Raw genomic sequence first — 22,254 nt, 5'->3', positions numbered from 1 at the left:
GTGTGAATAGCAGCCATAAGAAAGTATTTGCTAACGATTGTTACATCGCTATCATTGTTTTAAAGGAGTGATGGAAAGTTTTAAAACTTTTATTCAGCAGCTAGCTGACATACCTAGTCTCACTAAAGCACATGTTGCTACAAGAGAACATCCACCCCTTTATTTGTGTCAATCTCTCAATCTGACATATAAAGGATGTATGCTTTTGGCCACATTCTCTTTTGGAGGTCTTCTTGCCTAAGGGATGTAAATTTAAATCTATTTATTTCACACATATTTATTTTATATATATACACCATATACATATATACATTGTATATATAATTATATATACTATTCATATTGTATACATATACTGTACATAATTATATGCCGTATATATATATATACATATATATATTGTATTTATGTATGGCATATATACTGTATATATACATGTATTTATATCGTATAAATGTTTCTATACTATAGATATTATATATATCCTAGACCTCAGTCATAAGGTTACAGGAATATAATGATGTTAGCTTACTGATATTGTTTTATTGTGCTTTCACTAAAGCAGCTTGCTATTATACCAGCAGGTATTCCTTTGCAAACCAACAAGTCAAGACAACTCATTCTGATTAATGAGAGAGGATAACTCTTGTTTGGTTATTGTGTATTTTTGTAATCCAACAGTTTAGATCATTTAGTATTAATGTTGGAATATGTACCAAATGACTTCTAAATGCTTTACTAGGTTGTATAGGGTGTTGTTATTCTTTAGACACCAAATCTGTTCCCTAAAATCAGTTTAGTTCCTTTTATTGAGGTTTTTGAAATGTGATTTGTGGTTGTTGTATCTGCTCTTCAAGTAGAAGTCAAAAGCACTAATGGTTAGCAACAGCTATATGCAGTACAGCACTGGTCACATTGATAGATTACAGATAATTGACTTCCTTAGACTGAAATGTTTGGCTTGTTTACGTCAAACTCATAAAAAGATGAGACAAATCTCAAATATGTGAAGAGTAAAACTGATACAGTTTTCAGACTTGGCCCTCACTGGAAAAAAATAGCAACGAAGCAATTCAAAATTTTCCATTTCAAAATAATAACATTACCCATTTTGATTTCTTTTATTGGCTGTCATATAAATTCTGTTTGTGAACTTGCTGATTAAATGAAAAGCTTAGCAATTGTGAAGTGAAGTCTAAATCAGCTTGTAATTATGATTTCGTAGCTGGAATACTTGGAACTTAAGGTTTCTGTGAAATCTTCATCAATGAAAATGCAAACAACCTTAACTTTGTGACAAAACTACTTAGGCAAAATGTTTGAGTCAGCTATCGTTACAAACAGTAGTGCCACAAAAACAATTTTACAGTTTTTGTTGAAGGAGAAAAAAAGGTAAAAACCTGTTAATTTTAGTTTCAATTGTTATAGGCGCTGACAGAGCTAATAGTAAATTGCTTGAAAAAGGCAGAATCGATGGCTGCTGAATCTATTGCATTTCCAGCCATTGCAACCGGTCTCCTCGGGTACCCACCTCAGATTGTCGCTGAATGTTTCCGGACAGCGGCTGGTGTCTTTGAGGCGTCCAATCCATGTAGTTATGTGTCAAGCATTACTGTTGTGCTGTTTGACAAGGATGCCCGGACTAAAAAGGTAGGGTTACTCTGCATCTAGTCAAGTAAATGACTAGCTAACAGCAAAATGGTTAGGTCTGTACCTCATAGCAAATTATTACTGTGAGATTTTATTGTTAGTTTATGTTGTATAAACCTGTTTATCAAAAATTGAAAACATGTGGACGTTGTGAAATAAGGGTGTCAGTTTTTGTATGATCTGATTACTTACATGTACATGTGCTGCCTATAAGACAGCTGAGTAGAAGGTGTCACGATCATGCACATGTGCTGCCCATAAGACAGCTGAGTAGAGGCTGCCGGGATCATGCACATATGCTGCCTGTAAGACAGCTGAGTAGAGGCTGCATGGATTATGTACATGTACTGCCTGTAAGACAGCTGAGTAGAAGGTGCCAGGATTATGTACATGTGCTGCCTGTAGCACTGCGCTGCCAGGATTATATCAGGAGAAATAGAGCATGAAAAGCTTTTACCTAGCAAACAAAAGCATTTGTTTAGCTATCACATTGTATTTGTCACACTGCCCACACAGACATACACATTATCTATCACACTGCTCACACAGACATACACATTATCTATCACACTGCCCACACACACATACATATTAACTATCACACTGCCCACACAGACATACACATTATCTATCACACTGCCCACACACATACATATTATCTATCACACTGCCCACACAGACATACACATTATCTATCACACTGCCCACACACATACACATTATCTATCACACTGCCCACACACATACACATTATCTATCACACTGCCCACACAGACATACACATTATCTATCACACTGCCCACACACACATACATATTAACTATCACACTGCCCACACAGACATACACATTATCTATCACACTGCCCACACACATACATATTATCTATCACACTGCCCACACACAAATATTACTTTGCCCACCCACATAGCTACCAAATAAAGAATAATAACATGTGCATAATACCCAGCGATTTTAAAATAGAGGCACTCGGATGTGGCTATTCCAGTCATGGTTATCTTTGTAAGATATTTCTAAAAGTGGTGTACTCTTGGCACACTAATCATATCCCATGTAGTTAAATTACTGGTGAAAAGGCCTATCAGTAACCTATAAGACATACAGTATATGGACATGTAATGAGAGTAACTACATGAAAACATCTGTCACAAGTGCCTTTCAATAAGACCCTCTGTACAGCGCTAGGGATAATTGGGCAAATTTTATATTAGCATTTCTAAAGGAGCTCCAACATTAACTTCAATCAACAACTTATGTGTAGCTTACTAGCAAAATTTGGTTTGAATCGTATCTGTAATTGTTTGAGTGTTTCATTATGTTATATTTCAACTGCATTAAAATATATAACAAATTCATCAGTGTTATGGCGTACATATTGAAGTATTAAGAAGCGAGCAAATATGAACGATTTTTCATCTTTCTATTAACTAAACATAATGATTTTATCAATAGAACTTATCAAGCTATTTGGGGTACCATGGAAACCATTGAAACTGCAAACAGTCAGAAAGTATTGTAAGAACATACATACATTTATCGCTAACGAATTCTCACTAAATTAATGTAGGGATTTGAGGACATATTTGGTACCAAAGTGTCAGCCCAAGTATTAGAGAAAATCCGTAAACCATCTGAGGAGGACCCAAAGCTTGCTTATAGTGAGTTTACTCATATATACTCACTGATGCCATGAGTTCCATATTATAATATAATATATTTTAAAATGCTGAACCAAAAGAATATATCGATATTTCATCTTCTTTTCTATCATTTCTAATGCAGACTTTCCATCTCATTGGCAAAAACCTCTGCATGTCTATAAGGAGTTTAAAGTGCAAACGGGAACAGCTGAATGGAATGATGTAAAAGCTCATTTTAATCGTACAATCGGATTATCTGCAGAAATCGTAGAGGTTAGTATCTTAACTTGTTGATTAGTTGCTTTAGCAAACCAGAGCGGAGCAGTAAATTAGTATGCCACGATAATAGTGCTAATACGAGGTATTTATAATGAAATCACTTCCTTCCTTAAACTATGGTTACATGTAAATCTTTAACTCTTACATGCCTAGCAACCACATACAGTCAAACATGGATAACTCGCCCACGGATAGCTCGAACACATGGTTAATTCGAATGGTTTCTTTGGTCCGTTCCCACGTAATGATAAATTGCTATAGATAACTCGAACTCAACACTGTTAACTCGAACTGTTTTCTGCCCAACGGCTACCGAAACGGTTGTTATCGCTTTAGAAAATCACTTTATTCCAAGCCATGGAGGTAAACCTCAACTTTTCGTAATTCATAAGCGTCGTTATTACCACCATCGGCAAAATATTTTTGTCAACGGCTTTTCTAAAGGTTTGGTGAAATTTGATTTATACCAAACATCCGCTTAGTGATCGCCCTTCGGAAGTGAGGTAAAGTGAGGTAATCTTTGCATAAACTTCAAGAAAAATAGGCAAAATTGATCGTGAGTAAAACGCTCAAAAGAAAAAGATGTCTTTTCTTTTGAGCAATTCAACAACGATCAAGTTTTGCCAATGTCAATCTAAAGAATGTCCTGGCAATAACATCACCTCAAACAACGAACCAATCTCAAGTGATTGAAAAATCTCTACATACTTTTTGATAAAAACGTTTTAAACTTTACATTAGAAGCATTTAATTTGAAACAAGCCATTTGTGCTTTTGATTTATATTATAGTTTGTTGTATCATTTGTTGTAGTTTGTTTATATTATAGTACATGTATCTACTAATAAATAAGTAAATACATGGACTTGTGACAGTGTTCTGATAACTTGGATGCTCTGATAATTCGAACACTTTCGCTCGGTCCCGTGAAGTTCGAGTTATCCATGACTGACTGTACATGTGCAATGAAAAACATTAAGAAAACAGCTGAAATTTTTGCATGCATGAGTAAATACTCTACACAGGTGTAAATTCACTAGTTGTCTTTTTGTTTAACTAGAGGTGGAACAAGCCAGGTTTTTCAAGTTCGAGACGAGACTCGAGACAGTAAAATAATGAGCATTTGGTGATGATTTCACTGCAAAAGGACTAGCGCACTTGATATATGAAACTGATGAACCTCTTTTTAAATTGAATTTTCTCCTGGTGTTAATGATTTAAATACAACATTTTAATAGCAATATGCATGTATTTTTTGTAAACAAAAGTGACACAAACTGCTCTAAAATAGCGAAGTTATATATTTCTAAGAATTTTGAGCTTGATTGATAATAATTATTATAAACATATTGCTTCGTACATGTATATTTTTACCATCTACTGAATAGGTCTTACTTTATTTCCTGCAACTTTATTTTCCTTCTTCTGCAGCCATGTTTTAACAGCCGTGCGCAGGCGCTTTAGTTCTATTTCCTGTCTCAAGTTTGGCAATAGTTAGGTCGAGACGAGATCGATCCGGGACAAGACAGGTCAATACTCAAGATGTCTCGTGTCTCGTTCCACCTCTGCATACTGTCATATATTGTGCACCAACTTTTAGGTAATGGCTTTGCTGCTGTATCTTCATTTACAGATCAGAATAAAATAAACATCAATTTTTCTGCATCAGAAACAATCAATATTTTTGGTTAATTCTCTGATTCACCCATAGAAAAAATATTTCCTAGTTTTGTTTATATACTGAGTAAATATAGATAACCATCTGAACTCAATAAGAAGAGAGCTCAAAATGTTTCTTGGCAAAAATATTGTCATGACATGTATACAAAACTTCAGCGGTCAATCTGTATCGCTCATCCAATCAAGACTCGTCATGTAAATCGTTATTCGATGCAGTCATTGAATAGATTTGAGCTTTATTCACTTTTCTAACGCTACAGAACTAAAGGGTTCGAATAAAAGATTTTTGAAAAAATGTAGACGCAGAGGATTCTGACAATTTTGATAAAATAATATTAGCGTTAACAAGTCATGGCTCTTTAAAGCAAAATAAAAATACCGTGTACAATAGAAAACTAATGTGGGATTTAAAATATGATTTCTTGAGGCGTCTCTGAATACATGCACCTGTTTTTTAAAGTACAACAGGGTACTCTTGCACAACCTCAAGAGACTTGAGGTTGTGCAAGAGACTTGAGGTTGTGTAAAAGACTTAAGGTTGTGTAAAAGACTTGAGGTTGTGTAAAAGACTTGAGATTGTGTAAAAGACTTGAGGTTGTGTAAGAGACTTGAGGTTGTGTAAAAGACTTGAGATTGAGTAAGAGACTTGAGGTTGTGCAAGAGACTTGAGGTTGTGTAAAAGACTTGAGGTTGTGTAAGAGACTTGAGGTTGAGTAAGAGACTTGAGGTTGAGTAAAAGACTTGAGGTTGAGTAAGAGACTTGAGATTGAGTAAAAGACTTGAGGTTGTGTAAGAGACTTGAGGTTGTGTAAGAAACTGGAGGTTGTGTAAGAAACTTGAGGTTGAGTAAAAGACTTGAGGTTGTGTAAGAGACTTGAGGTTGTGTAAGAGACTTGAGGTTGAGTAAGAGACGTGAGGTTGTGTAAGAGACTTGAGGTTGTGTAAGAGACTTGAGGTTGTGTAAGAGACTTGAGGTCGTGTAAGAGACTTGAGGTTGTGTAAGAAACTTGAGGTTGAGTAAAAGACTTGAGGTTGTGTAAAAGACTTGAGGTTGTGTAAGAGACTTGAGGTTGAGTAAGAGACTTGAGGTTGAGAAAGAGACTTGAGGTTGTGTAAGAGACTTGAGGTTGAGTAAGAGACTTGAGGTTGAGTAAAAGACTTGAGGTTGTGTAAGAGACTAAACGATGCGCAAGAGGCTGGAAGGCAAAAGTCATGAAATATTTTTTGAATTCATGACAATCTTTAATCTCACAACCAAACAAGAGTGAAGCGATTGATTGGGAGATTTATGATAAATGCACATGTGCACACAACTCCCGAAAAATTATCCATTAACGGCCGTCACCAAACCCTTGCAACAAAATCCTATCAACAAATTTAACTATTTTTCAGTAAAGTCGTTTAAGTATAATAATGATACAAAACGCATATAACCCTATTTAAATATGTTACCAAGCCTTTGAAAGATTACCGCAAATTCCTAAAACTAACCCATCTGATCGGATTATACACAAATATACAGATTAATTTGGACGAAAATCGTCACAAAACGCTTGAAAAGCTTGGTTTAATAAAAGTTAAGACCGAAAATTGAAACGCCGAGCGACAGAGAATAGAACGATGAAGTCTTGTGCATTTCACGAAAAAAAACTTGCACTTTTCACCAGTCTATAGCATTGTCGAATTGCCGAAGGTTTTGGCAATTAACATAGGAGTACAGAAATCGTTTCATTCTTGCCAATTTCAATTTTTTCATTTTCAATTTCATTTGCCGACACATTTGAGTACTTTCGTATTCTAACTGATGTCCAACGCAGTATAAGTAAAGGAAATGATATTTTTTAACGGTTCTTATGAGATTATTACAATAATTAATTACAAGTTTGGATGACTACAGAACAATGACTACGTGGTACAGATTTTCTAAAAATCTAACGCAGTGTAAGTAAAGGGATATTCGATGATATTTTTTCTAACGGTTCTAAGGAGATTATTACAATAATTAAATATAAGTTTGGATGACTACAGAACAATGACTACGTAATGAAGCTTTTCTAAAAATCTATATAAGTATCACAACTTTGTGATATTGTTAGCTAAGACGTTTTGAAATGTAAACAAAATTGTACATTGGTTTGCTATTATTACTATATTAATAATATTGGTTATTCTAATAATATCAGTGCATTTTACTTCTAATATTGGCCAATATTGCATTTCTCTTTTTGCAGGAGGAGAGATATAAACATATAATATTTTCCTTTCATTATTGCTATTTGTTGTATATAATAACACCCACACCCAGTACATTACAGCTACCATTGCAGTTATCCTATTTGACTGCTAATATTGCATTTCCCAACCATCAGTACCCTTTCCTTTTCCCAATATCACTTTGGTCGTGGGCTGTATGACAGTGGAATTTCTAGTTTTCTAAAAATGTCTGCCAAAATACATTACTGGTCATTGGAATGATGAGAACAAACGGACTGCTCGAAAAGCATGTAGATTAAGATTTGCTGAAAGGCAAAGAAATGACAAAGACAGGTTAATCAATCTTTGCTATTGGCTTCTGTGACAGACAAATGTAATCACTATGACTTCGTGTTTAATGCCAGCATTTTGCTCAAATGGAGCCGGCAATGCAAGTACTGTTCTTCACTCAGAGAAAAGCCAAAAAACAAGTGGACATTGCTTCACCTCACAACAGATACATGGCTGGCCAAAGTTGTTTCAGTATACATAGGGCTTTTGTTGAATAGCATATACATATTATTACATTAAAATATATCTACTAGTATTTATTGTTTGCAATTGACCTGCAGTGATTAATGGCCTGTGTCCTTCTTTGCAATTTGTTGGCATTTCCAATTTTTTATGTCTTTTTAAATTTGAAGACATGCTTTTATTTTATATCTATATTTAATAATGTTGCATAAAAACTCATTAATATTTCTGCTACAGTTGGCAGCCAAAGCGAGCTTTTTTTTTGCAATAGAAGTGGAGCTATAAGCATCCATCCATTGTAAACCATGTTAAGATAGCCATAAGGATGCTATTAAAAATGTGCTATAAATCTGCATAATAATTAGTTTAATTAAAAGTTATATACTGATAATCTATCAAGTTATACAAATATATATTCATGAACAAGTGACATAAACGAACCATACTTATACTTCTAGCAGAAACAAAAATTAACGTTTTTAAAACAAAAATATTTGCATCGCTTGCTCGGATAGCTGCGTTCTGATTGTTGCTTTCGATGGAACGAACATCTTCTAGTTGTTCAATAGTGTCCACAATCTCTTTTGGCCTCAACTCTTCTACTGCACTGCTGAACTAGTCGATATTAGCGCCCAAACAATTTTTTAGCGTTTGCCGTTGCTTTTAGCACAAGAGCAACCTTTAGCCCAAAACTTGCAAACCGTTGTTATATGCATGTCCTTCGAAGTATTAAGACCGTGTTAAACAAAGGTCTGCTATTAGCCTGACCAATATTAATTATTTCTATGATGTTGCGTTCAAAGTTTTAACACAAAAAAGCGAAAAGCTTTGGAGTTGGACAATGAGAGAAATGATTGATAATAATGTGAACGATAGATTTGGTTGATAGATTTTGTAGACTCTTTTTTACTGATCACTTGATATTATGGGTTCATAAAGATTAAAGATAGATAGTCAAAGTGGTGGTCAAATGGAAGTGGTGTTCAAATAGAGGGCGGCGCTCTATGTTTCAACCCTTCTCTCGTAGTGGCGGCCAAATAGAGGTGGCGTTCAAATAAAGGTGGTGTTCAAATAAAGGCGGCGTTCAATTAGAGGTTTTACGGTATCTATTTTTAATAAACTTTTAATAAATGAATAAAAGTTTGTGCAAGGCGTACTTTTTGTTAAATCATGGGAGTGAGTACAAAACTAAAGTTGAAATATTTTAAAAGACTACTGGCAAAGCTTCCCATTTATTTTTACTCATGTACCATGTTTATACACTGTATTGAATGATGAATATGCTAAATGCACTAATTTTGTGCAACTCTGTGCATATTGAGACTCATAAAGGAAAGATTGAGTTCCATGTTTACTCTACCATCCGTTCCTGTAGCTATTATTGAGACTAACATCCGTAGTTTACTTGTGAGATTATTAAACACGACTCCTTCATATAGTTTATCAAAGAAAACAAACTCAACATGAAATAATCCAGAATATTCTCATTATTAGACATTTTCAAAAATTAATTTTTCAATTTCTCATGCTGAGGAAATCTAGAAACACTCTTAAAGATGAACTTAAACAAAAGTTCTCGAAATTTTATCAGAAATTCAGTATTTCTATAATTAGCAATTGTTTTTTATATTTGATAGGATCTGACTGCTGTTCTTGTCTAACCCAATAGTGACAAAACATATGTGAGTGTAATAAGTTGTCTAGTTATTTTCAAAAACTTAGAAAAGGTGTAAACAGACAAGATCTTACATTACCGTGTTATTACGTTACTAGGTGATGTGTTATTGAGTTATTGCACTACTGCATTATTGCGTTATTGCATTGTTATTTTGTTTCATAATTGTGTTATTGCATTATTGCCTAATTGCATTTTTATGTTATTACATTATTACCATATTATGTTAATGCATAATCGTGTGATTATGTTGTTACATCATTATAATACTACATTTTTAAAGTTGTAGACTTCACTCAAAGCCCTCGTTTTTATTGATACTTTACATGTATAATTTATACAAGTCTACTTGCAGAAGTACTAATATAAAATTGTAAAAATTACTTTTAATTACAGTTCTGTTCTGTATTGTTCAAGTTGTGTTCATAGATTATACGAATTCAGAATCCTGAAAGGTACACCCTGTATAGTGTCAAGAGAAGATTTGCAGCGCAGAGACTAAACAAGCAAGAGAAGGAGGTGGAGAAAACTCCTCTTTGGCATGGTACAAAGGAAGAAAGCGTACGTCTTATAGCCAAGACGAAGTTTGATAGGGCATTTGCTGGAAGTGCATGTAAGTTCATTAAAATGAGACATAAATCCAGATTACACTTAGGTATTTTACATTAACACTTGACAACAAAGCTATAACAGAAAGTAAAAGAACTAAGGCTATATATATCTACTAAATTTGTGCTAATCGATAACAATGATATAGAAGAGTATTCAATAGTAAGATTATTCTATTTGGGTTAAACAGCAGAATATGTAAAATAGCTGAAATATATATTTACTAGCTGTGCTAGCCGGCGTTGCCCGGGTAATAAAAAAGTCTTTGGACAGAAAATCGATTTGTATTTAACATATAACAACATTTGACATTCTAACTTTCAAACTACATATAATGAGAGAAGTGTTTTGTGTAGTTGAAATAAATTAAGAGAGAAAATAAAAACAACTGTAAAGGTTTTCATAACTTAAATAAAAATTTCATAACTTGAAAGAATTGTTTCGTTGAAATAGATTAGAAAGAAAAATAAAAAGGTAAAAATGTTTAAATGTAAGTGTGAAATCATTAAAGAGTAATTGCTAAATATAGTCTGTTTTGCTTCGATTACAATGAAAAATCATTTGCTCTACAATTATATGATTTCAGTTCGTTTTAGTGTTGGTGTACAAAAATATCATTGGCTATAGACATACATACTGTAGTGGTGTAGAAACCCATAGTCATTATTTAATGTAATCACCTCCTGGTAAAAATCATCATCATGAAAAATAGTACCCAAATACTATGTTAACCTAAGTAACTATAGGTACCTACAATGACTTTAGTGCATTTTGTGGTTATGATCTGCAAGATAATATAACATTACAATGTACTGCGTGGAGAGTTCTTATCTTAGAGACAGACGTGTAACATAAACGCTGAATCTAACTTAAATCAATTTAGTGTACTGAACACATACTTGAAGGTAGTTGTAGTATGTATTTTTATTTTAGTAAACTTCAAACTTATAACAAAAATTTTATCATTTATTTGTTTGCGAATCGTTTTTATTATAGCGGATACTGGATATACTGGAAAACAAATACGGATAAGTCGCCATGGCGAGTTCAGTGAGGTATATCTTTTAATAACGTATATAATCAGTGCACAAATCGCTGAATTTCAAGTTCGAGATAATTTATCGTTGATATCGTGGGGCGGAACAAATTTGCTTTGACGAAAAAATAGACGAAGAAGAATCGTGTTGCATATACTTAGGTCCCAAAATATTTCCTAACTGAGGCATCGTAAAGCGTGGGTGCAATGCTAAAATAATTGTTATAATTGGACAATCACATCCACAGATACACGAATACACACACAAACTTTGAGAAATATATATATAGATTGAACTTTCCATGCCTACTACTAGATCTATGGTATTTATCTAGTTGTGTTCTTTATTATAATGAGCCAATTCATGAACTCCACTATATACTAGTAGATGTATAATATGTATCTAATTGTGTTATTTATTATATAGAGCCAATTCATGAACTCTACTATATACTAGTAGACGTATGATATGTATCTAGTTGTGTTATTTATTATATGGAGCCAATTCATGAACTCCACTATATACTAGTAGACGTATGATATGTATCTAGTTGTGTTATTTATTATATAGAGCCAATTCATGAACTCCACTATATACTAGTAGACCTATATTAGTATGTTTCACAGCAGTGGCTCACACATGAATATGACGCTGACAAACAAGTTTGCAAACGTCCATTGTAACATTTTTGTAAGTGATAACGTAATACTTTTAGGGTGGTTTGAAGCGCAGTCAGACATTCTTTTAATATTTAACTCTTTTTCAGTTTACACCTGTTTGCTGTGAAAACAAATTAATTGTTTTCACAGCTTTCATAATTTTAATAACATCATAATAATCTATATATTTTTCAAAATTTCTCTGTCCGCGTATTCGCCCAGCTATAGCATTATCTTGGAATAAAGATTCCGCAAAGCAAGAGATTTGATCTCCGCACCATCTGATTACCAGTCTGATACCTTACTAACTAGACCACAGAGTTTGATAATTTTACTCGGCGATATATGTCGCTATATGGAAGCAAATAGGCTATGACTTTCGGACATGAGAGCAAAGTCAGCAAAGTCATGGCGTTCTACTGAAAGCTCTTATTAGTAAGCTTACTCAAGTTATCCATTGGCAATGTGCCAGACTAGTAGCGAGTGGCAGGCAACTCTCATTGTTTATAAGCTGGTTTTTAACAGCTAGTACATGTATAAATTTCAGTGTTTGTCTCTCGTGCGTGTGTCCAGTTATAGCGATAAAGTTTTCAGACTGAAAAGTTCACTTCGAGCTAAATTCGAACTCATCACCTCCAGGTTTGCAGACAGACATGTTATCCACTAGGCCAAGTGGCTACATTGATATACAATGAAATAATTGTGGTCAGATTACCCTACAAGATGAAAATATTCGCAGAGTTAAGTTTAGCGCAAACCGCCTTTTTCATGCATATTCGCAGACTAATTTAGTCGCGGATGAACACAATCACTGGCCATCACTCTCTATTAAGAGTTAACTTTATTGCGGCTAGAAATAGAGCAATGCGTATTCCTAGCCGCACATGCGTACAACACGTGTACAACACGCGTACAACACGCGCTTAGGTTTCTATTTATCTGACAACTCCGACTCGATCATGCTAAGCTATAAATTTCTTGCTGCGTCCAGAAGTTTTCACGAATACTCATCGATTTGGAGGCCTTTGATGAACCAACAACTTGTGGTAAGTAATGAGTTTTTTCAAAAACCATTCTGAAATTAATAATTGAATTTTCCTTTGGTTCTTTTGTAAAACGCAATATTTATTTTTTCCATCCTTACCGCTTCGTTATTTGTTTTAGCGTGAGAGAGAGAGAGAGAGAGAGATCCCAATAATCTGCACAACCTATTTGCACTAAAGCTAATAAACCCAGACTGCCAACGGTTGGTCATCTACCCTGTGAAATAAGTAGAGTAAGCAGCTTTTTCATCATACACGGAGGCACAATGACTGCAAGGGTCGTGGATGTCATTCCTAGAAGATCATCAATCATTCAGGGAAGTCTTGAAATTGAGGTAGAAGTGACAGCAGCTGCTAACGAGGAGAATATATCTGTTTTAAAAATGGAACAAGAACGCCTTTACGAGCACAAATTTTTGGCCACCTGGCAGAACGTTGCATTAGTAAGCTACAAGGAGAGTTCTGATGATAACTCCCTTATCAGCATGTAGTAGCAAGAGAATCGCCTTTAACATCTACCCAGTTTACCCATTTTACTTATCAAGAGTATCAGTTTAAATTTATCGCCAGACAACCACCGTATGGGTCAAACTGTTTTTATTTACTCCGTTCATTGTTTGTAAAATTTTATTTGTTTTTAAAATACTTTATTTGTACACTCAAGTTTGTAATTAATTATAATATATTTATACATAAAAAATATCTCTATATAGATATTTCTAAAAATCCTTAAGAAATATCTATATAGATTTATATCTATATATTTAAATATGTATATATATTTTGAATATATATATCTCTACATATGAATATATATAATATAATCATGTTTCCAATATTCCTGCATTGGTGAACCCATTCCGTATGGTGGCCCTCTGTGATGGTAACAGAAAGTGCCTGTAAATCCGTGAAAGCTGCTAGCAATAGAGTAAAACCTTCACTTGCGTATACCGCGTTTAGGTTTCTGTTTAGCTAACAATTTTATGTCGATCATGCTAAGCTATGAATTTTTGGGTTAATTCAGAGGTTCTCATGAATGTTCATTGATTTGGAGGCCTTTGGTGAACCAAAAACTTGTGATAAGTTATGAGTTTTTTCAACGTAAAGAACTGCAGGAGATTTTTTTCGATGATGATGCTGTGCCGAATTCCGAATAACTTGTGACAACCTTGAATAATTTTGTAAAGAAGTGTGACGCATTGGCAGCGGGGTTAACTCAAAGCCCCGGTGATGATTGAAAAAAAATTGGAACTCTGCTACGTTTACTACGTCTGTCTAGCGACTAGTTTTTAATTTGAGGCAGTAGTTATTCTCCCTTGTGTTTAAAAATAGAACTAATTATTCGCGAAATTAATAATTCACGGAATCGTCTGTTCGTGAAATCGCGAATTATTAAATCTATCAAATATTTTCATCTTCTAAAGCAGGGGTGGACTACTGGGAGCCTCAGGGTCACCTGTGGCCCTGGGGCCATTTTTCAGTGGCCCTTTTAATGCTTAAGATAAGTAACATTTTTATATGGATTCTGATTAGCACAGCATAGGTTTGGTGACAAATTACTTTGTTATAATAAATTTTAATATGTGTACAAACATGTCAATTTGTAAATGTAGTAGCACCAATATAGACAAGGATGATTAACTGTTTTCCTTCTCTTCAAATTAAGGAATTTTCTATCGGAAATTTGAAATTTTTTATATGAGTTACTGCGCTATCAATCATCTATTCGATCTGGGGATTTTCCTAGATGGCCTAGAAATTCCCCCCACATTATACACTGCCTAGCTTTTATTTTTGGAATATAACCAGAGACATTTGACAACATGGCTTCGACATCAGTGGACAGGAAAAACAGATCATTTAATACAGATTGGACTGCGAAGTTCTTCTTCCATAAAGTAGCGAATAAACCAGTGTGCCTAATCTGTTCTAAAACAATATCTATAAATAAGCAATCAAACCTCGCCAGACATTACAATACAAAACCACTCAGACCATGATGGAAGATATCCAACTGGAATTGTCAGAAGAAAAGAGCATCTACAGAAGTTGTTACAGCAAGTGCGTGGTCAGATGAATATGATAAAATCTGCAACTTCTATTCAAAAAAGATGCACTGCTCTAGTTACCAAGGAGCTCACATTCTTGGTGAAGCCATGGCTCCGTATAGTGAAAGCGAGACTATCAAAGAATGTATGCTGAACACTGTTAAAACACTATTTCCTGATAAAAAAGATATCCATGAGGCTATACAAGGAGTGCAGCTCTCAAGCAAAACTACCACCATCCAAATTGAAACTATTGCAGAGCACCTAACAGAGAAAGTCGTGAATGACTTGAAAGAATGTACTGCTTTTTCCGTAGCTTTGAATAAAAGTACGGATATTAATAATGTTGCACAACTTTGTATATTTGTTCGATACTTTGCCAACAATGCGTTCCAAGAACAATTTTGGTCACTGATTCCACTAACCAATCGTACCACAGGTAAAGATACATGTATGTACGAAGCTTTCAAGACATTCATGGATACTCATAATATACCTCTGGATAAAATAATAGGAGTAGCAACTGATGGCGCACCTGCGATAGTGGGGAGACAATCAGGTTTTGTAAAACATCTCATGGATGTTACTCCTACTGTAGTTCCATTCCACTGCATTGTTCACGAGACTATGTTGTGCTCTAAGTTAAATGCTAACTACAATAACCTTATGCTGAATGTCATGGAAATGATAAATTATCTTAAAAACAAGTCAGCGTTGCACCATCGACAGCTGGGAGCCTTCTTGTAGAACCTTGAAGCAGAATATGATGAGCTCCTTACTCACAATAATGTCTGGTAAGTTACACGCACGCATATAAAATGAATGTAAAAGTCATGTGCAACTTGTTTACAAAGCTTGGCAGCACATGAAACTGGATTTCTTATGTTGTTTTTATGTTATTTGGTGAAACAATCACTCATATTATATCTATATTAGTTTCAATTTCTACTAATGATTTAAATTTGCCAACTCGCGGGTGGCTGAGCAAAGGCAAAGCTTTGAGTCAAGTGTGGATGCTCAGAAATGAGGTGGACAGCTTCCTTAGTGAGATTGATACAGAAGAAGCTAACACATTCTTGGAACTTCTGCGATCTGAACAGAAGATGGTGGACATGGTGTTTCTAGTTGACTTGCTCAGCTACATGAATGATCTGAATGTCAAGCTGCAAGGTGATAGAAAAGATGTTATTCATCTTTGGCAAACGATATCTGCTTACCAAAGAAAGTTAGAAGTATTCCACAATGATATTGTTAGTGATTTGGATCATTTTCCAATGCTAAAAGGCTTTATGCACACATTGGAAAATCCAGACATTGTCGATCTTGTCAAACCACAAACGTTCATAGCTTATGTTATCGATGAAATGAATCATCGTTTCAAAGCTTTCATTGATTTGAATTTCCTGATCGATTTATTTGCATGCCCTGATGATAAGGAAAACCACAAATGGAAACAGCAATTGAGTACATTTATGGTGGAGGTTAGTCCAGCATCGATGGAACTGGAGTTATGTGAATTTTTGTCAGACAACTGTATTCGAGCAAAACAGAACCCAAGCACCATCACTCCTCTGAACACAGCTTATCATCCATAAGAAGTTTCCTCTGCTGTCAAAAGTTGCCATAAAACTGCTTAGTTTATTTGGCAGCACATACTTGTGTGGATGTCTGTTCAGTAAACTGGTGTTCATAAAAATAAGTAACGAAGTACTCTGACCAATCAGCACACTAAGCAGCTTATAACTGTAGCAGTAAGCAAGATAGAGGTGGATTATAAGGAGCTAGTAAACAGCCGAGAGCGGCCTTAATTATCCCACTGATCTGATATGTCGTAGTGACTAGTATATGACGTAGTCACTACGACATATCAGTGACGTAGTCACGTAGTGAAGTGACGTAGTCACGTGACGTAGTCACTTAGTGACGTAGTCACGTAGTGACGTAGTCACGTAGTGACTACGTCACTGATATGTCGTAGTGACTACGTCATATACTAGTCACTACGACATATCAGATCAGTGGGATAATTGAGGCCGCTCTCGGCTGTTTACTAGCTCCTTATAATCCACCTTTATCTTTTACCACGTAGTGACTACGTCACTACGGGATCAGTGGTCCCGTAGTGACTACGTCACTACGTGACCACTGATCTGATATGCCGTAGTGACTGCGTCACTACGACAACGCAGCGACTTCTTATGGACAGTGATATGTGTACAATTGAAATGTGTGTTCAATGTACAATTATAAAAAAATATAATGTTATATGAATCACAAATTAACCTTGTTGTGCTTATTGTCCTATTAATGCTATATACATGTATAGCTACAGTATATAGTGGTATGGTTTGACAGTATCCAAAGGGTTTGATCATGTGGCCCTTCGTTTTGGCTGACTTCTGAATTTGGCCCTCATGCAAAAGAAGTTGCCCACTCCTGCTCTAGAGTAATTACATCAGTTAAAATACGTATGCTTGAAGCGCCTGTGAAAATACTATTGGTAACTACTAGCAGTAGATTGATTGCGAGAGAGATCATGGCTCGTAACGTCACCTGTAACGATTACAAGCTGGCTTCATGGCTCTTGTTTTATTACAGTAAAGGTGTAAACACACTTGGCGATATTTAGAGCGATATCGCGCTGCATGGCGTTAATCTGCGCTAGAACTCGCTCAGCGAGCTCATGCAAAGCGATAACGCTAGACTTCCTCTACACAACTTTATCGCTAGCGAGATGCATTTCGATTGGTTGGTTTGTACCAAAATGCAATTTTATTGCAGGTAATTATTTCTTATCGCTATTCACCAATGTACAGCAGCGACAATTTGCTATTTTGTTACGATTGAAACATCATCAGAACGAACACTGAATTGTTCATAAATTTAATAAAAGCACTTCCAGTCCTGTACACCATAACAAACAAAAATTACACAAAATTCAAGTTGAAAACCAACATTTAGAGTCAATCGTTGCGCAGGTTGACCATCTTGAGAATGGTAAATATTTAATGTATTAAATATAAAAAACTACTACAAAATAAAAAATATGTATATATAAATTGTAAAATATTACAGGTAAAAATACCATAATAGTTTTTTCTTATGTTTTCATGTACTGTAAGGCAGTGTACAATCCATGAAAGTGAGATAGGTTTAATAACAAAAGCGGAAGTTGTTTACGTTGTTGCCTAGACGGCGCCATTTTGACTTACCTAAATTCATTAACAACTCCGAAGAAACTAGTGATACGGATTTTATTGGCAGTTTGTGAACGTGCCTAATATATCATTTGCTAGTGAATCGCTCAAGTGTGTTTAGGCACACGCCAGCGATATATCCGCCCTCCTCATGACGCTAGCGATAAAATCGCCTCGTGTGTTTGGACCTTTAAGGTTTAAACAAGCTTAAATTACTAGGTGAAGTTACTCAAAGCCACTTTCGTAATTTTGTTATTGACTAACTAGTGAACTTAACCAATGGCAACATTACCTGCCACTGTTCATTAGGTGTTTTTATTCATCGTGCAATGCTAGTCTTTCATCCAGTCTCGACTATAAAAAAGAGACGTCTGTATTTGTCCAAAGCCATGCTAAAAGCATTAGCAAGAAATAGTGCATTGCACAGGAATCAACCAGAATATTTGGCTTTCAAGCATAGTATGCTACCATTTGCACCACTCAATCACCTCTCTACGTGGGATAATTGTACACATACTCATTACACCCGACAATCTCTCATGTTGCACTGATCTGCCAGTGACCTTGACCCATGTCGCACCAGTCTGCCAGTGACCTTGACTCATGTCGCACCGGTCTGCCAGTGACCTTGACTCATGTCGCACCGGTCTGCCAGTGACCTTGACTCATGTCGCACTGGTCTGCCAGTGACCTTGACTCATGTCGCAGCAGTCTGCCAGTGACCTTGACTCATGTCGCACCGGTCTGCCAGTGACCTTGACTCATGTCTCACCAGTCTGCCAGTGACCTTGACGCATGTCGCACCGGTCTGCCAGTGACCTTGACTCATGTCGCACCGGTCTGCCAGTGACCTTGACTCATGTCGCACCGGTCTGCCAGTGACCTTGACTCATGTCACACCAGTCTGCCAGTGACCTTGACTCATGTCGCACCGGTCTGCCAGTGACCTTGACTCGTGTCACACCGGTCTTCCAGTGACCTTGACTCATGTCTCACCAGTCTGCCAGTGACCTTGATGCATGTCGCACCGGTCTGCCAGTGACCTTGACTCACGTCGCACTGGTCTGCCAGTGACTATTCTTTACAATTAGTTCAGTCGATCATTGATCTGCACTACTTTCAGGTGGATGTATACTGGGTGAGGGGTCATATTTTGCTACCCAAGCTAGCTACTCATCAAGTGATACGTTCTGCAAGCCAGATTCTCAAGGAGTCAAACATATGTTTTTGGTCCGAGTCGTGGTTGGAGAATTTCGCGTTGGTGAGAGTAAATTGAAAACTGCCCCCTACAAGACTGATGCAAATAAGCAGCAGTATGATTCTGTTGCAGATAGCTTGAAAAATCCCACAATGTATGTAGTGTTCGACGATGCGTCAGCATACCCAGATTACTGGATTAAATTCAAGTTTTCTAGTGAAAGTCGTTGCAAGCTTATGTAAAAGGAACTTTTATTTTCAAACATAAATTTTTATATATAACCATTGCTTTGTTTTCCTTATGCAGCATAAGGTATACTTTATTGAACGCTGAGCTAGATAGGATGAGTCCCAAAACTGAACAGTAATTGTGGTCACCTATGTTTTAGGTTTGCCTTTGTTGTGCATTGCCTTTTTTTCCATTTTGATGAGAGTTTTTCATGGTGATTGTCTCCCCTTTTATGCCTTCTCTTTTATACCTTACATCTACTTACCATGCTTCCTACTTTAAAGTAATCTATCAGTGACACACGTCAATCATATTCTATTTTGTATTACTAACTACTATTATCTTTCAGCAATCATGCAGGACATTTGTGACTTTCTTAATGATGTCATACCACACTCCTTTTTCCTGCTAAAGTATAAATATTCAGGTATTTTCTCCATATATTTATGTGAGGACCTAAATACAACTGTGACACATCAACTCTTCAGCTCTCTTAAAATCAATCAACAAGTTTAGAAACAAGCTGTTAATTTCCTAAACACCAGCATAAGCCTGCCTAGTGTTGGTATGTACATTTCTCTTTTCAACATTTGAATCTGAGCTAGTTCTACTGCATAGAGCCTAGAATAGACCAACCAACTTGCTCCTTGGTTAAGAGAGTTTTCCTCTCCCTAATGTTAGGATTTTCAAGAGCGGACAATCACTAATTCCCCTAAATAACTCTAAATCATAATTTCATTAGTTAGTTTCAGTGTCGTGTATCACATAGTTTTTGGTTTGCTTGTTGTTATGTAGTAAATCAACCATTTTTTGTTCAATCTTATGCTATGTGTTTGTGTCAATTTGAGTCTGTGTGGGTCTATGTCTCGTAAACTATAGATGTTTTAGGCTTCAAGGTATTTTGGCTCTAACAGAATATCTGTGAAGCTATTTGCATCTGATGGAAACATGGGAAAAGTCAGAATAGGATGACTTCAGCATTTATGTAGATATGTTAGTTTTAGTAGGACAACTGCAGAATGGTAGCAGCCTAACTACTTTCCGGCTGTTTTTTGTTTGTTATGAGCAGCTTTTGCTGTAAGGAATTCGCCGTTAATCCTTTACTGCTCAACTTAGAGCCAACCCCTTTGTTTGAGTATAGATTATATACGTCAAATATATGTATATGCATCAAATGTATATATATTTGATATATTCATGTATATATATTTGATATATATATATATTCCTTACTTCGGTTTGGTCGATCTCTCTGTGAGAGGTGCAGCACTATTAGCCTTCGTGCTAAGCTCAATACTTTTGTGTTTTGAGCATTCTGGTGTCAGCACATTGACTTTCTTAAAAACTTTGAGGAAACTTAGTTGTTTCATGGCAGGAAGTCAACTTTCATTGGCAATGGGATTTGTCTCCTTTTCCTGCTCTGAGCCGCACTGATTAGGCTCCAATAGCCGAAACAGTACTGTCTGTAGCATGTGTCTGTAGCATGTGTCTGTAGCATGTGTAGCATGCGTCTGTAGCATATATATATATATATATATATAAATTTGGTTAGAAATTTATTAAAATTTGACTAAGCAAAAAATTAGTAAAAGTTTCATATTACACAAAAGGTGTGTAACACTCATTAGATAAAATGCTTAGATATACCGTAATGGTCAGCATTATTGCTGGTGAGAAACAGGCAGCTGCTAAAATCTGTAATGAAAAAACAGAGATACTACGAAGTTACACATCTAGAGAGCTGGTGAGTTGTGAGTCAGCATACGCCGGAGTACACATTTATATCTAAGCATTTTATCTGATGAGTGTTACACACCTTTTGTGTAATATGAAACTTTTAGTAATTTTTTGCTTAGTCAAATTTTAATAAATTTCTTACTAATTTTATAGTAAGCTCGACTTTAGTATCGAGCACTTCATGTTGACTTTTAGCCTATACTTTATTGTATATATATACATATATATATATAAATTGTTTCCTCACCCCGGTTAACCCGTATGGGTGGTAGTTTCTGCTCTAACTCGGGTCTCCTACCAGAGACTTGGGAGTTTGAGCACTCGCCTTAAGATCTTAGCTGTTCCCAGTAGCGCACTTTTCTGCAACTCACCTGAGTTGATTGCTGTTGGTATTTGGGCAAGCCACATTTTATGCGCCGGTGTTATTACACCCAGTGCCCCAATGACTACTGGGATTACAGTTGTTCTTACATCCCAGCATTTTTCAATCTCTTCTCCAAGAGGGAGATATTTATCTACCTTTTCTTTTTCTTTGCTGGCTATATTGTAGTCATTGGGTACTGCTATATCTATTATAGTAGCTCTCTTGTTCTCCTTGTCCACCACTACTATATCTGGTTGGTTTGCTAAGACATGCTTGTCAGTCCGGGTGTAGAGGTCCCAGAGGATCTTAGCGCGATCATTTTCATTGACCTTACCAGGAGTTTCCCACCAGTGTTGTGGTTTATTAAGGCCATACTCGTCACATAGACTTCTATACACAACACCTGCGACATGATTATGCCGCTCAGTGTATGCATTTCCTGCTAGCTGCTTGCATCCACTGAT

At 35.9% G+C, this 22,254-nt stretch overlaps 1 protein-coding gene across 1 annotated transcript in view; it reads left to right on the top strand.

Moving 5' to 3' along the window:
* Nucleotides 1-20,043, top strand: part of LOC137394102 (protein mono-ADP-ribosyltransferase PARP15-like) — a 28,616-nt gene extending 8,573 nt beyond the window's left edge. The window contains exons 6-10 of the mRNA XM_068080821.1: nt 1,429-1,650; nt 3,238-3,328; nt 3,453-3,583; nt 10,100-10,283; nt 19,387-20,043. Of these exons, the coding sequence (XP_067936922.1) occupies nt 1,429-1,650; nt 3,238-3,328; nt 3,453-3,583; nt 10,100-10,283; nt 19,387-19,703 (945 nt within the window). The 3' untranslated portion in view covers nt 19,704-20,043. The remainder of the gene's footprint in view (nt 1-1,428; nt 1,651-3,237; nt 3,329-3,452; nt 3,584-10,099; nt 10,284-19,386) is intronic.
* The last annotated feature ends 2,211 nt before the right edge of the window (nt 20,044-22,254 follow it).

This window comes from Watersipora subatra, chromosome 4, assembly GCF_963576615.1.
Source record: "Watersipora subatra chromosome 4, tzWatSuba1.1, whole genome shotgun sequence".
NCBI classification, from domain to species: Eukaryota; Metazoa; Bryozoa; class Gymnolaemata; order Cheilostomatida; family Watersiporidae; genus Watersipora; species Watersipora subatra.
This window is presented reverse-complemented; position numbering and strand designations above follow the sequence as displayed.